This window comes from Chenopodium album, chromosome 1 (genome assembly GCF_948465745.1).
Source record: "Chenopodium album chromosome 1, dcCheAlbu1.1, whole genome shotgun sequence".
NCBI lineage: Eukaryota > Viridiplantae > Streptophyta > Magnoliopsida > Caryophyllales > Amaranthaceae > Chenopodium > Chenopodium album.
The window spans coordinates 81853059-81868897 of record NC_137834.1 but is presented as its reverse complement, the minus strand read 5'-3'; the positions used below and the strand labels follow the sequence as shown (position 1 = coordinate 81868897).

General features: G+C 34.6%; 1 protein-coding gene and 1 long non-coding RNA gene across 2 annotated transcripts; both read left to right on the top strand.

Annotated features, from left to right (window-relative positions):
- The first annotated feature begins 144 nt into the window (after nt 1-144).
- LOC145614554 (deoxyhypusine synthase-like) lies at nt 145-6892 on the top strand. Its single transcript, XM_081669646.1, has 8 exons — nt 145-338; nt 1227-1440; nt 1533-1700; nt 3104-3322; nt 5573-5659; nt 5868-5973; nt 6054-6289; nt 6399-6892. The coding sequence occupies exons 2-8, from the start codon at nt 1246-1248 to the stop codon at nt 6474-6476; spliced, it is 1089 nt and encodes a 362-aa protein (XP_081525772.1). The 5' UTR covers nt 145-338; nt 1227-1245; the 3' UTR covers nt 6477-6892.
- Nucleotides 6893-10615: 3723 nt separating this feature from the next.
- LOC145558530 (uncharacterized) lies at nt 10616-12119 on the top strand. The gene is made up of 2 exons (XR_014092514.1): nt 10616-10849; nt 11628-12119. It is a non-coding gene; the product is annotated as an uncharacterized LOC145558530 (long non-coding RNA).
- The last annotated feature ends 3720 nt before the right edge of the window (nt 12120-15839 follow it).

Genomic DNA, 15839 nt, shown 5'->3' with positions numbered 1-15839 from the left:
GCCCCACCACCCGCCAAATCGAGACCCATCCCCGCCCCAATGGGGCGGGTCTCCTACTTGACCCGCCCCACTGACATCCCTAATTTCAGCTCCAATAACTTAACTTTAGTTCAGTTCAGTCAATTAGAACATGCCCAATTACGGATCGTTTTGAGAAGAAATACTTAAAGTTGAGACCGCTTTGAGTTAATCAGTACTCCGTACTATTATTGAGACATTTTAAAGAAAGTCCGATTAGCCGTTCTACTGTCTCCTGCCTTCCGGTTCCGGCTTCATCCTTCAACCGTCGCTCATTACTACTCGTTAAGTCTGTCACCTGTCATTTGACCTCTGTTCTGGTAACTTTCTCCATTTTTCTTTTATACTTATAGATTTCATTTTTTTACTTTTCGTTTAAAATTTAAGTTTTGATGCTATAATTACTGTATTTTCTGTTTCAATGTATTGAATTCTCTTAAATTCTTGAATTGAAAAGTTCATTAGCCATTTGAATTGATTTGGGTTAAATAATTGTAGAGTTACAAATTATATCTGTTAATTCTTAGTTTGTTAGGTAGAGTATGGAGGAGAGGGTTTTAAAGGGTTTTAATTTTGTGTAACAAATTTGTTATGGTAATAAGAAATTAGTACTACGTAATTTGGTTATTATCTGTGAAGCTAGTAAATTTAAATTGAAGAAAAACTACTGGGTAAAATGAAGGATAAATGAGTAAGAAAGAGATGGATAATTCAAGTGAAAGAAATGATACATTGTTTATTAGTAACGTCGTCCTTTAGTCTATGTTACTCGGGAGCTCATGTCGGATATGGGTATGTGTCTAGCCGTCTAGGTGTCAGACTCCGCTATTTTATGATTAAGTATTCATTTTTATTGTATCAAAGTGAAGTGTCATCTGTCAAAGTGTCAAGTCCCCTTAAAAGTGTGGAGGATCCAACACCAATTTGAGATGAAACTGAGTGGTAGATTGGTTATATTATGCCGTAGTCGTGTGATTTCAAGGGAGTGGTGAGAATTGAAGTTTAAGTTTGTTATGCCTGAGCATAGGGCTTTTTTTTTTTTTTTTTTTTAAAGGATTTTAGGGATCAAGGTGAATGCTATTTCCGATTAATTGTGATTTTATGCTGAAGTTCATCCTTTCTTTTATTGCAAGATATTGGTAGGATTTTTTTTTTCTTCTTAATAAGGTATTCATCATCTGAGGAGTCAAGCTTTTTTCTTGTGATAGATTTTATTGATGATACGAAATGGAAAACAATATTTTGTCATCCGTTCACTCGACAGTCTTTAAGGAATCAGAATCTCTAGAAGGAAAATGCATCAAGATTCAGGGCTATGACTTTAACCAAGGAGTAAATTATCCTCAGCTCTTTAAATCTTTTATCTCCACTGGTTTCCAAGCATCTAATCTTGGAGAAGCTATTGAAGTAGTAAATCAAATGGTTAGTACAAATTTTAATTTGAAATTTAAACTAAATATACTTATATTTCACACCATCTAATTTGTGTTCATTTGATTTTCCTGCTGCTGAAGCTAGATTGGAGGCTTGCAGATGAGCTACCCGCTGAAGATTGTAGTGAAGAGGAGAGGGATCCTACATACAGAGAATCCATTAAGTGCAAAGTGTTTCTTGGGTTTACCTCAAATCTAATTTCATCTGGTATTCGTGACACTGTTCGATACCTTGCTCAACATCATATGGTGAGGGAATTAGAAAATTATTATCTTTTATGTATTTATGTTCTCTATATGTTTTGGAATTAAGTTAAATAAGTTAATGTTAATGATCTTCATGTGTGCGTAAAGAGTTGTTTGCAGCTACATCTTTCCTCAAGTTGTAAATAACTAAATACATAACACTTTGCTAAAAAGTTTCTTTTGTGCAAATAAAAGTAATATATATATATAATTATTATTATTATTATTATTATTATTATTATTATTTTTTTTTTTTTTTTAAAGGTAAGGAGAAAGACCTTTACCGTACCTCAAGCCTCACGGTTTTTTTGGCCCGATATTTGCGGGTCAGACACTTTGAGAGCGAGGGGAAAGGGTAAGTGATCCCCATCCTCAAAGTGTCTCTAGTGGGGATTGAACCCCCAACCTCAAGGTTGGAAGGTGACAATCTTACCACTAGACCACGCTTAGCTTGGTAACTGATTTTTTGCTATATGTCGGAAGCTATTTGACTGGGAAGTTCAATCAGAGTCTTTCTATACATATGTATTTCATACCTCATATCATTCACCTTTAGTTTAGTTTTTCCACTACAAAGTACAAATAGCTACTAAAATATATTGATGTGCTTCTGTAATTTGTGAAAATCCAGAGTACTTTCTCATACACATGCAGTCCTTGGACTAATAATGAGGTGGTAGTTTCTGGAAGCTTAGTACAATTTAAATCTTTTCCTTGAAGAATTTCATGTACTCCTTCCATTCTTTTTTGTCTTCCTATTTATTATTCATGTAGTCAAACTTATAAGACTTTGACCGTATATTGTAATTATTATATAAGAAATTTTTTTTATCATGTGGTATATTGTTAGATTTGTTGCAATTTGGATTTTCATAATATCATATATTCATAAATTTTACTAAACACAAAACCAGAGGGTATTAGTGGTCAAAGTAGTACGTGGGAGACCACGCAAAACACAAATGAGAAGATAAAAAAGAACGGAGGTTGGAGGGAGTATGTGTTTAATGGCATATAAAACTAGATTAAAGCATTGATCTTTGGGATTCTGGGTTTTATTTTTGGAAGCTAGAGACAGGCTGAAAACGTTTGTTGTGGATTCTTGAATCTAAACTTGTATCATTAATCATGTAATAGAAAGCAAGTGATTGTTATTTCTTGATGGTTGGCTAGGATGTCCTTAAACCTTACTGTAGAAATTAATTTTTTTGATTGCTTAATGGCTTCTTAGTCAGTAGAATGTGAGAGATATTTAGGTCCATCATTCTTCATTTTCTGGCTAAGAATGATTCTGTTTTTGGTTTCAGCAATTTGTGTTCACTCTTAATATTTTGCTTAAAAGTCAAAACAATTATTTTCTTCTTTTCTTTAAATTTGAAACAATGTTGTCATATATATACCTGCAGGTTGATGTGATTGTAACAACTACAGGCGGTGTAGAAGAAGATCTTATTAAATGTCTTGCACCTACATTTAAAGGTGAATTTTCTCTACCTGGAGCTCAATTACGTTCAAAAGGATTAAATCGGATTGGTAATTTGTTGGTTCCCAATGACAACTACTGCAAATTTGAGGAATGGATCATTCCAATATTTGATAAAATGTTAGAAGAGCAAAATTTAGAGGTAATTTGTTTTTCTGATTGTCTTATCCAGTGAATAAAAGAAGGGTTCTATGTTCCTCAAGATGTTTGTTGTGGCTGTTTGTCATTATTTTTATACATTATTTTCTTCACCCAAACATACGCAAGACCTACTCAACCCCCCGCGGTGGCCCCACTGTGCCCACTTAAATTTGTGTGTAAATATTACATAAACAGAAAGTTCCCAAGTATAGAGCATAAGAATTGTTAAGTAAGATGGAAACTCATTCATTGTTTGATTGCATTATTCTTGACACCCTGTTATTTTAAGGTTTACTATGATTAGAAAGGGGCAAACATCCTGACACTGCTTCATCAGCACAATGTTTTATGCTATTATATGGATTTGGATGAATGGCAATGTATTAAAGCAGTAACTGGAGGCTGCTAAGGTTTTTGGTTAGCTTCATGAAGTATTAAAATGCAGGAGTTACTCATTGGTCATATTTGGTTTGATAATTTGAGTTGCCACCCTCACATTGTCACATAATTGCAGTGCATGAAGGCTTCAGTTAATGCTTCCATTGGATGCTCTAACTTATAGGTATTTGGTTCTGTAGGTTATAAATTCAACTTTAATTGTATTTCAATAAAGTGTGAATGGAGGCATCATGGATTTCCTGGTTGGATTAAGCTGTTAGCTTCCCATCAATACTGTGCCAAACATACCCATGGCACAGAATATGCCAACTGCCATACATACCCTTTATTTTGAGGATAGGACAAGTTTCTCAGGGATCACTTGAGGGAAATTATTAACATTGGTGGTTAGTTCACCTATTTGAAATGGTGTCTGAATCCATTTCAGTATTTGGTGTCCCCCCCCCCCCCCCCCCCCCCCCAACTCTCCCACCCCCCAAAGATTTTGAATCCATTCCCTGAAGATACAAATCCTAGCTGGCCATGATATTGAGATGAAGAAGAGGTGTGCAATATCACTGGTGTTGTTGACCATTGACTCATCACTGCTAGTTCTTCTCCAGCTCTGGTGTAGACTTTTAGAACTAACAATTCTGATATTTTCCCCTCAAATCATTTGTCTTGCTTTTTAATCAATTGATTGTTGGGTGGGTAACTTGAATCTGTGTGAGATCTTTGATGGATAGCCGATAGTAACCTTCGTTTTGTAATCGATTGGGTGTTTGGCACATGACGGGATCAAAGTCATAAGTTGGAGACTTTTTCGCTTTGAATTGTTTATGAAATTAGTGTTTGTCTTGAATCGGTGTAGCAACTACATTTTTTTCCTCCGTTACTTAGGGTTGAATTGCTAATAATTTCTGAGGGGCTATAACTATAAGCCTGATTTTATGAAGGAACGTATACTATAAGCTCTCAACTGAAATGACATTGCTGATACATGTTTTGATGGTGGGAAATTGATATACATAACATTTCATTATAAAATCTTATGTACACTATGCATTACTTATATAAGAAATTAAAAGGTGGAATGAATTTACAAATTACTGTTATATCCATCCCATGATTGAATAAAATGATAAGAATGGATATAAAATACATGCCAAGACTAAACCAAACAGTTTCACACTAGTATGGGGTCCTGAATTCCATACCCCCTTTGTATGAAATTCCATAATATTCATTCCAAATTGGTGAACCAAACCAGCCTAAGCGTTTATTGTCTACTACTCTAATGGGTTCTATTAGGTGATTACCAAAGTAGATCCTTTCCACAGAGGTAAATTTTTGCTGCTTGTCAAGAGCAGGAACAAATAAGATAACCTAGCGAGTAAACACCATGCTATCCATTCACATAGAAAAAAAATTGATTGAATTGTTTGGATCCTCTTGGATAAGCTTACATATGAGAAGTTACCCCAGGAAGCTTGCAGAAGATCTCAAGTCAGCTGATATGGCTAGTCGCTTGTCATTTTCTCCGTACATTGTTTACATGGAGCTTGCAGGACACGGACGTTATGATTGATGATGGCCTGATGGGTGGCTTAGTGTTTGAATCCATTATGTAATATGTATAGTCTCCCTTGATGTCAATCTAATGCCTTTCCTCCCCTCTTTTTGAAGGGTAACTATGAATTCACCGATGCTTCTTTTCTTGAGTTAGGTGTCCAATCTCCTTTTGAGAAATATTGTTTAATTTTCTGATTTTTGGCTCTGATTTTCATCGTATACACTTGCAGTCATGTTTTGAATGTGTTTGCTTAATTATTATTATATTTTTTTTTCTTAAACGGTTTAAATGTTTTTGTAGAAGAGTATATGGACACCATCTAAAGTGATTGCTCGTCTGGGAAAAGAAATAAATGATGAGAGTTCATATCTTTACTGGGCATACAAGGTGAGACACCTGATATAGCAATACCAAATTCATTGTTGGTCTCACCATCTTAATCACTGTTGATTTTTTTTTTTTTTTTTTTAACTTCAAAAAGTGGTAATTGGTATCTTAACTGTCTTTTGATGATATTAGAAGTATCTCATAGTTATCATTCTGCTGGAAATCAACTCCATGCCTAAGCTGTTCACTTATTTTTGTTTATCTGCAGAACAATATTCCTGTCTTCTGCCCCGGTCTAACAGATGGCTCACTTGGGGACATGTTATATTTTCATTCATTTCGTAGTCCAGGTCTAGTTATTGATATTGTTCAAGGTATGTTGTACTGATCCAGCTTGATGCCAATACGTCTTATTTTATTAGTCCACACTAAAGTTTTTCTTGGTTGTGAGCAGATATAAGGGCAATGAATGGTGAGGCTGTTCATGCAGTTCCTAGGAAGACCGGTATGATAATTCTTGGGGGTGGGCTGCCTAAGCATCATATTTGCAATGCCAATATGATGCGTAATGGTGCAGATTATGCAGTATTCATTAATACTGCACAGGAGTTTGATGGGAGTGATTCAGGTGCTCGCCCTGATGAGGCCATCTCCTGGGGAAAGATACGAGGATCTGCCAAGACTGTTAAGGTATGCCTCTCCCTCCTCTACCTGCTATCCCTGCTAAGGTTTCTCTTCAATTGTAGCCAAAGTCTCTGTAAATTGGGCACATCTGATGCTTGCATTCTCTTGCAACCAGGTGCACTGTGACGCCACTATTGCTTTCCCTCTATTAGTTGCTGAGACTTTTGCTGCTAAGAGAGAATGTTCAAGCTGATATCGGTTTCAGAGGGTTGCTAACTTATCATTTATTATAATTAATTAAATGAAACAATTTGAGGCCTGCTACTTGAATAAGCATGAATTTATATGATGCTTTCAACCTATATTGGGGGTAATAAAGTTACCTTATGTTGGCATGATTTTCCGGTGGGATGGGGCTGTTAAGCTTAGGGTTGTGATCTTATTGTGGGATGGGGATGTCAAATTATAATGATAGCACTGAATTGAGACACTTGTTGAAAATTATTCTCTCCCCTTCTCAGTTCCCACCATTTCCTGCTGGTGTTGTTGTATAGAACAACAATAGATTTGCTGTGACTTGGGATTTTGATACTCTGTTATTGACTTAACTAAGAAGTATTGGTCCTTTATCATTGTATATTAAGCTGTTCCATTTGAATTTTAAGAACATCCACTAAGTCTACTGTTCATAGCAACGATTAAATACTTAAATTTCTGCTGATAATATTTAATGGAAGAAATTACTAGTGCAAACATAAAACTCCAGCAGTCAATGCATGAGACTGATGGAGGAGGTTGTAGTGAAGTGTATCTTCCATCAACCATTACATAATATATTAGAATCCGAGATCATCTGCGTTATATGATACGCAGTATCTAGCACACATAATGTAGGTCTGTGACTATCGCAAACTCTAGGTCCTATTACTTAAGGTGACTTCTTGGTCTGAGTCATCTGACTATGAGCAGTGTACGAAGTTGGAAATGCCTGTGATGGCGGTGTGTAAGGAAAAGCAGGCACCAGAGGTAGATCAGGAAAAGGTAAAGATGGGTAGCTCAGGAATGGTGGGAAAGCAAAAATTTCACAGTTGCTGGTTGGTACTCGAGCTTTACCTGGAAATGAAGGTATATTGACCTTTGATACTCCAACGGGCTCCTGGATTGACTTCGTTGGGGTAGACTTGATCCCCGGGACTGGAGTGAATTTCATAGGTGAGGCGGTTTGATCATTGAGAGTTGTCACGAGGTTGAGCAATCTATCTCCGAATGTCATTTCGAAGACAGAGAATGACAACGCTAAGAAGAGAGCTAAGCAAAGGAAATTGCATGGGGCCATGGAAAGATGGATTATGAAAAACCAATACAGATTGAGTTTGTGAGTGGGATAGTTAAGTGATATTTACTTATATAGTTGTTTAATTATGCCCTAATTTGAGAAGGGACTAAGGTAATGGTGAATTTTACTAGGTACCAAATTTTCTTTTGAGCCTCCTTAGTTGGTGAAAATCTTTAAAGCAGTAATTTTGTAGGTGACAGATGAAACTTTCTGGTTTATCATCATTAGGTATAGCTATAGCAAGCTTAGTGACATAAATAAAAAACCTAATTAATGTAACTCTATGCCAAGTTGTTTCCTTACCATAAATTTTACTTGTATTAATAAAGGAGTACTCGAAATTAATAGTCACAATGTTCCATCCCTTCATAATTGTTTAGGATATGTAGATAAGAAATTAAACAGTTTAGTTCATGAACTCCATATTTATACTTTTTTTTTTTTTTTCTTCTTTTGCTCAACATTAGAAGATACAATAGTAAAATTAATCATGAATCATTCACTAATCTAGAGAAGGTGACAAATTGAAATCATAAAACAATGCTATACGCCTATACGTGACTATTATTTTCGACACGGAGATAATATCATTACAGTAGTGATATTAGTGTTAGACCTGCCAAGAGATGGAAAGTTTCCTTGTGATTTGCGTTCAGAGGTATAGGGGTGCATTTAGAATGTTATGGCCTTTTGGGGCTGAGTCTCACCATCCATTAAAGATGCCATGATGGACTCAGAGATGTAATGTATCAATCAATTTTAAATATATACAAGTATATGTGTATATGAAATGGTTGAAAGTTGGGTGTAATTTTGACACTTTATGTAGGCGATAACTGTTAAGGAGATGATCGAAGCTGCCAAAGGTTGGATGTTCTTCAAATAAGTGAAGTATTAGATGAATTAGCTTAAATTATAGGTTGAATGTATTCAAGACCAATTTGTAACAACGGTTCTTGGTTAGTTGGCTGTATCCTTACGCCCTAGTGTTGTAATTTATGGCCCAATAGTTCTGTTAATGGCTCGGCTTGAGACACTCAAGTTTAGACTCTTCATAATCGAATTTAGCTGTAGAGTTTAGACTCTCCATAATCGTGGAAATTCTACATTAGTCATTATAATCAAGTTTAAACACTTAAGTTTAGACCAATTGGTGGATACATCTTACAACCTAGTGTTGTAAAATGTAAATGTTAAAATGAGACTATATGTTACTCCAACTCTTCATTTTACCTCATATACTGGTGTCGGATCATCGATACTCGAGCATGGGTGGATATACAACCCTTTATATTTGACTAAATTATTGATCTTTTCACAAAATATATGAGTCAAAACTTTAAACACATACACATGTTGAACATAAGTACTTGAGTCCGAGCTACATTATATTATAGAATGAGACAAAGAATAAAGATGGGAGGGGGGTTTGGGTGGAGATTGGTAGATGTATTATTTAAATGTGTGCAGTTTAATTTTTTGTTGGACCAACTTCAATAGGATCCACACCTCAAGTGATTCCCATTGAAAAGTTGCCTCTATAATGGTATTATTATGAATTACGAATTTACGATGATGTTATAAAAGGTTGTGATAGGAGTATAGGACTCCAAAGTCCAAATCCATGAAAAACAGGTGTTAAAAAATATATTTATATCTTTTCTTTAGTTGTAGGAGCTTTTACAACATTTTTTTGTCCTTTATTTATTTATTTATTTATTTTCTAGTTTTCCATAAATTATTTAAAATTTAGAATTTTTTTATAAAGATCTAAATGTGGTCCAAACCAGTCCAATTCGGATTTTAGACCGATTTTTTCGGTCCGATCTGAATTCGGTCTTAACTTAATCGGACCATAATTCAGTTCGTGAATTTCAATTTTTCTATCCGATTTGATCTTAGATTGAAAACAACTCTAAATCCACACCTCAAATGATTCTCATTGAAAAGTCGCCTCTATAATGGTACTATTATAAATTAGTGAATTACGAATATATGATGATGTCAAAAGGTTGTGATAGGAGTATAGGACTCCAAAGTCCAAATCCATCCAAATAAATAGAAAGTTCACTAGAACTTCTTGCAAGTCAAATTGTCAAATAAAGGTGATCCCATCTTCAAATAAAGAATGCTACAAGTAGCAATGCATGTAATGCCAATAATATATGTTGACTTCTTTTAGTAGTTGACTTCGTGCCAAAGTCTGGAACACGGCGTACATTACGCATCATGCCATTAACTCAACTGTGGTACATTATAGTACTAGTACACCACATGCTATTATTGACATCTATCAAAAGAATAGAATTCCTTCTTCCCAAATTTTTATTTATTTTTTGCTACTTTGGATTATTTTTTTTCTTTTCAAATCACTATCATAAGTCCTTGATTCCTAGCTTGGTAATGTTTTCTATTGTTTATATCATAGATTAAAAGTTTTCTTCTATCCCATTTGATTACCGTAGAAAGGTTTATACATACAAGAATTTAGGTGATAAAAGAAAGTGCTACAAGCCCAAAGACTTTCACATCTTATAATACGGAGTAAAAAAAATATGTAAGTTAAAAAAATATATTATATTGATCATATTTGTATCCGGTGATAATTTCCTAGTGATTGATAATTTCTCATGTTTAACCATTATTATCACATTATATTATTTCGTCCTATAAAAAATCCAAGTAAAATAAACTAAATGAATGGTAATGGTAATAATTTGATCATAGTTTTCATATTGGAAACTAGAGAACGACCTTGTCAAAAAAAAAAAAAAAAAAAAAAAAAAAAAAAAAAAAAAAAACCTAGAGAACGAAATGGTGAACTTTCCTAGTATGAAACTATGAAACTGATGAGAACACAATCACATATTCACATTTACATGTAAAATATTAAATAGAATCACGTGGACAAGTCTTAAGAGGAAAAAATGCAACACGTCCGATCCATTGTAATAAATAATAGAAGTACCATATAGTATACGAGTATATAAGTATATTAACGTATATAATAAGATATGAATTTTTTTTCATATGATATTTCTTGCTAGTCTATTCGGTGAGTCCAAATAGCTGTTTTGTTCTGTCAAAGAATCATAAATTTTTCCAAAAGTTATTATTCGCAAAAAATTAACCAAAAATTCAACTATAACCCTTAACCGCCGTATCATATACAAACTGCTTATTTATGCACTAATTATCCCCAATACACGTTAATTACGCTCAATTAAGAATCATGGCTAAAGTTTTCTTCAGTTTTGCTCTTTTCATGCTCCTCCTCATCCTTATCAATGGTATGTCTCTCTTTCTCTCTCTTTTTTTTTTATGACTTTGATAAATTATTTCATGATTTTTCTTTTACTTTTGCATTATTAAATCTTTATTTCTCCCTCTTTTTGATATTTATGAATCAAAATTTAGTTATTTGGGTTTTTTTTTTTAATCATTATTTGGTTCATTATAATCTAGTTTAGATTATTGTTTATGGTAATTTTTTGTGTTTGTGAATAAACCCTTAATCTTAATGAAGTTGATCAATTTTTAAGAGTTCCTTTTAAGCATAAATGAAATCATGCAAAAAATTTGATTATTTGATCACTATTTGATCACACAGTAAATTTTGTTCAGAAATAATTTATCTTACTTCCAATCATAAGTTGTAGTAACAAAATTTTGTCCATTATTAAACATGTTTTTATTATGAATTGAATGAATTATGACATGATCACTTTATGTAACACATACACACTTAAAAAAAAAAAAAGAAAAAAAAAAATCAATATACCCACTACTATAGAGGACAAATTTGATTATTATTTACACACTATCCAAAAAATAGAAAGAGTTTATATCCAATATGGTATTGATTTGCATGTGCAGTTGGATGCTCGGGGAAGTTATTGTAATTAAGTAGACGGTTATACATGCATATATTGGGAAAAATAGGGGGTGATTTATATGTATGTGTATTTTTATAATTAAGTAGATAACATAGGTACGTGTTCTAATCTAAAGATGTGTATTGAGTTACGAGATGCTAAATTGTTACATGTATATATGGTATCGATATAGGTATGATGTTTAGTAGCGGTATTGTAAGCGTAGAGGCGAGAAAGCACAAGGAAAATTGCACAAAACAACACAAGAAGATAGATTGTTCAAGTGATGAGTATTGTGATCCATTTGCACCAAAGATAGATTTGGGATGTAAAGAGTCAGGGAATTGCCAAGAAAGGTGTAACCAATTTGGTGGCGTTTTTCTTTGCTCCGTTCAACACGGTTACTGCAAATGCGCTATGGAAACTTGATTATTCCTCAACCACGTTGACTTTTTCCTTACATTAATGTACTTAATTTCCAACCCCTTCTTATATAATTTTCATATACTAGCTTTTACATGTTGTAAAATTTAGAATTATAGTATATTATTGTTCTTTTTTCTTTTTAATTTGATTTGTAGTATATAAAAGTAAAAAGATGTAAAATTTACATTATTAGTTATTACTTAAGGGGATATTGCATATCGTGTTTGGTATGTGATTACTGAATAATTATTGAGTCATACTGTACTTGTTTTTATTTTCTTTATTAAAGGCGTCGGGATTATAATCTATGGAGTGTGAATTTTGGAGTTTAGGAAAAGAAAAATTTAAACATCATACCCTAGTTATTTCATGCTGCTTGATTTTGCACGTTACTTGTATAATTTGTACATATCCTTGTATCTGTGTTTAGTTCATCCTCGTGGAGTTAATCTTGAATTGTTAAGATAGCGATTGTGATTATTTTATTTGTTTTAGAGCACAAACTTTCATTGTCAATTATGCATTTAATTGAACAGGCAAACTTTGTTCTCATCGCTTTTCACCACCTTAAACAATAAACAGATGATCACGCATAAATACCTAGTACTACACTGTACATTTGTACTTTTAGAAACATGCACAACTGCACATCATTGGTAGCAATCGCCGATTAGAACTTTAGTATTCTATTTAACTATTCATACTTTACACTTCCTATAAGTTTAAATTATTATGTTGGTCGTGTATATATCCATGGTCATGTTACTATAAAACCATAGATCCATAATATGAGATTGAGAGAGAAACATTTTCTACTGCGAGTACTAAAGTACTGCAGAGCATTTTAATGAAAAACAATAAAAATATACTCAAGGGTCGTTTGGTTCGCTGGGGGTAATTGGAATGAAATGAACAAAGAGAAAGATAAGGAATGGAATGAAAATACCTAAAATTTTCTATGCTTTTGTTTTAAAAACAAAGGGAATGAGGCCCACCAGTTCCACCACCACACAACCACCTGAAACCTTCACCCTCCACCGTTTCCAACCACCAAACCACTCGCCGCACCTCCCTCACCATTCGTCTCCCTTCGTTGGCCATCCCACCCCTCGCACAGCTCTCCCAGCCCCTCGCAAAACCTCTCTCACAACCCCAAAAAACTTACCTGAGCCCGAAAAAACCCTAGAAACCATTCTCCCTCGCCGTAAAACCGTCGGCCACCCTTCCCCCACCCTCGAAAAAACCCTAGAAACCGTTCTCCCTCGCCGTAAAACCCGTCGGCCGCCCTTCCCCCACCCTCGAAACCCTAGCGCCTAGGGTTTTGAGGGTGGTGGGAGAGTTGGGTGACGGTTTTAAAGGGAGGGGGAAGAGTTTTTAGGGTGTTGCGGGGGGCTGTGGGAAGTTTTATGGGGGAGGGGGCAGATTTGCGGGGCGGGGAGAAGGGCGGCAACGGGCAGGGGAGGGGCGGAGGCGGTGCGACGACTGTTAGGGGAGGAGCGGTGGTTAGGGCTGTACAGAGTGCGGTTTGCGGTTTGAAAATTGTGGTGCGGTTTTAAAAATTGCGGTGCGGTTTCCAAAATTATTGACACCAAACCGCACCACAAACCGCACTTTAATGCGGTTTGCGCTTTTTGTTAAAATTATATATAAGAACTAAAATATATGAGCTAAATTTTTACTATTAGTTAATTAAAGGTTAATAAAAAGAGTTTAATATTTAAATTATCAATTAATAATTATAATATAAAATAAAAGTTTTGTTTTAAAAAGAATAATTACAATTTTAATAAAATACGGTTAAACCGCAAACCGCACCGCACCAAACCGCATTTTGCGGTGCGGTTTGAAAAAATTATAAACCGCACTTTTGCGGTTTGGTGCGGTTTATGATCCAAACTGCACCGCGAACACCCCTAGCGGTGGTGCGGTAACTGATTTTCCGCTGGTGAGAATAGGTAAGAGGGTGGTGATGTGGTGGCTCAAGATTGGGAATGGAAATACCTAAGAGGGTGGGGAATCAACTTAGAGGGATTTGGGGGAATAAAGAGGGTAAAGGGAATGGGAAAATAGTCTAACAAAAAATAACAAAGGGAATGATGGTGGCTGATTCCTATTCCCTTTGATGAATACCCCCAACCAAACGGTCCCTCAAATTAATTTGTTCAGGTAATGTGCATTGTACAATCAACCATGCTTAAGCGTTAATATATAAAAAAATTAAAAAAAAAAAAACAATATTTAAAAAAAAATTGTGGACCAGGGTCCAACTTAAAAATTGTGGCATGGTCTTATAAAATGGGCCAAAATGATGGCTGGAGTAGGTGGGCCTTCTTTTAGTGACATATGGTTTTCTGTTCACCGATTAGTTGTAACGTTAGCCCATGCACTTCTGCTAAAATATTGAGTACTCCCAGTCCCAGCAGGGTTTAACATTCTTATTATCTGTAAGGTCAAGATAGAATAATTTAACTGATCAGAGAATAATTTTAGCATTTTGGAATTTATTAGGTTTTTCAGTACGGCAAGCCACATGGTGCGGCAGGGTTACTTGTATTCTACGGTTACTTGTATTCTGGAGTTACTTGTATGAGTTACTTGTAGGGTGTTACTTGTATTATAAGGTTACTTGTATGAGTTACTTGTAGGTGTTACTTGTATTCTGAGTAACTCCTACAAGTAACCCTTGACCAAAACCCCATACTAAACCAGTAATACCCTACAAGTAACCCCAGAATACAAGTAACACCTACAAGTAACCCCTGACAAAACCAGTAACACCCTACAAGTAACCCCTGACCAAAACCAGTAACACCCGTGCGAGTAACCTCATGAAACAAGTAACACCTACAGTCACCCCTGACAAAACCAGTAACACCCTACAAGTAACCCTTGACCAAAACTAGTAACACCCATACAAGTAACCCCATAATACAAGTAACCCCTGACAAAATCAGTAACACCCTACAAGTAACCCATGCCGCACCATGTGGCCAGCCGCATACAACAATTTGTAAATTTTAAGATTATAACTTTCTATAGAGATATATACTGAAATCAAGTGAGTTGAAAACAGAGGGTGTATATATTATCACTTGGGTATAGGTATAGTGAACTACTAATGACTTTGTTTAGCTAATAGATTCTTGCATCAAAATAACATGATCAGTTCAAGAATGGTCAAATTGTAGCAAAGTTAAGCAAATAAGATCAAGCAAAGTTGATTTGCAAATAAAAACAATGATTCCTTTTTTTTACCATTTCACATACTCCGTAGTGCTTTTGGTGTTGTAAGAATCAAACTGAAATGGAATCAAAGTAGTAATACCAATAACCAATATTTTTATGGATTGGTATTACAATATATATATATATATATTTTTTTTCTTTTCTAGCAAATGTATTACTACGTACAAATGTACAATGTTACCAACAAAGTTATACTCTAACTTTTGATCTTTTGTTAATATGATATTATGATATGATATGCTGGTCACCTGTACTGTACTGCTTATGACAGATATTAGAATAACAAATGAAACACTCCACGTGTGGAACAACAGAAGACAATCATAATTTCATCATAACTTCGTAAGCTTGCACCAAACAAAAAAAAAAAATAAATAAATAAAATAAAATAAAATAAAAAATCATAACTTCGTAGGCTATATATTTTGTCAGTAAATTGCCAACAAATTACGAGTATAAATTAAAGATCATACTTACAAAGTTACAACTTAAATGACTTACGTGTTGCAATATAACCTCGTGTATTATTTTTGGCTTTGTTCTAATTTAATGATTATGGAATAGAGACTGATATGAAGTATATGGATGTATGGGTTGTGTTATAGCTATTAATAGGAGATTAGAAGCTATATATCATGCAAGATGCAACAAATTAAATTACTCAGGGAGAGAAAGTTCTTACTCCCTCCATCCCTTAATTATTAGCTACTCCGTCTGTGAAATGATCATAATC

Excerpts from the sequence above, each read along its gene's own strand:
- LOC145614554 (XM_081669646.1), top strand. The coding sequence starts at position 1,246 with ATGGAAAACAATATTTTGTCATCCGTTCACTCGACAGTCTTTAAGGAA. Across the intron at positions 1,441-1,532 it reads TTGAAGTAGTAAATCAAATG|CTAGATTGGAGGCTTGCAGA; the intron begins GTTAGTACAAAT and ends CTGCTGCTGAAG. Across the intron at positions 6,290-6,398 it reads GATCTGCCAAGACTGTTAAG|GTGCACTGTGACGCCACTAT; the intron begins GTATGCCTCTCC and ends TCTTGCAACCAG.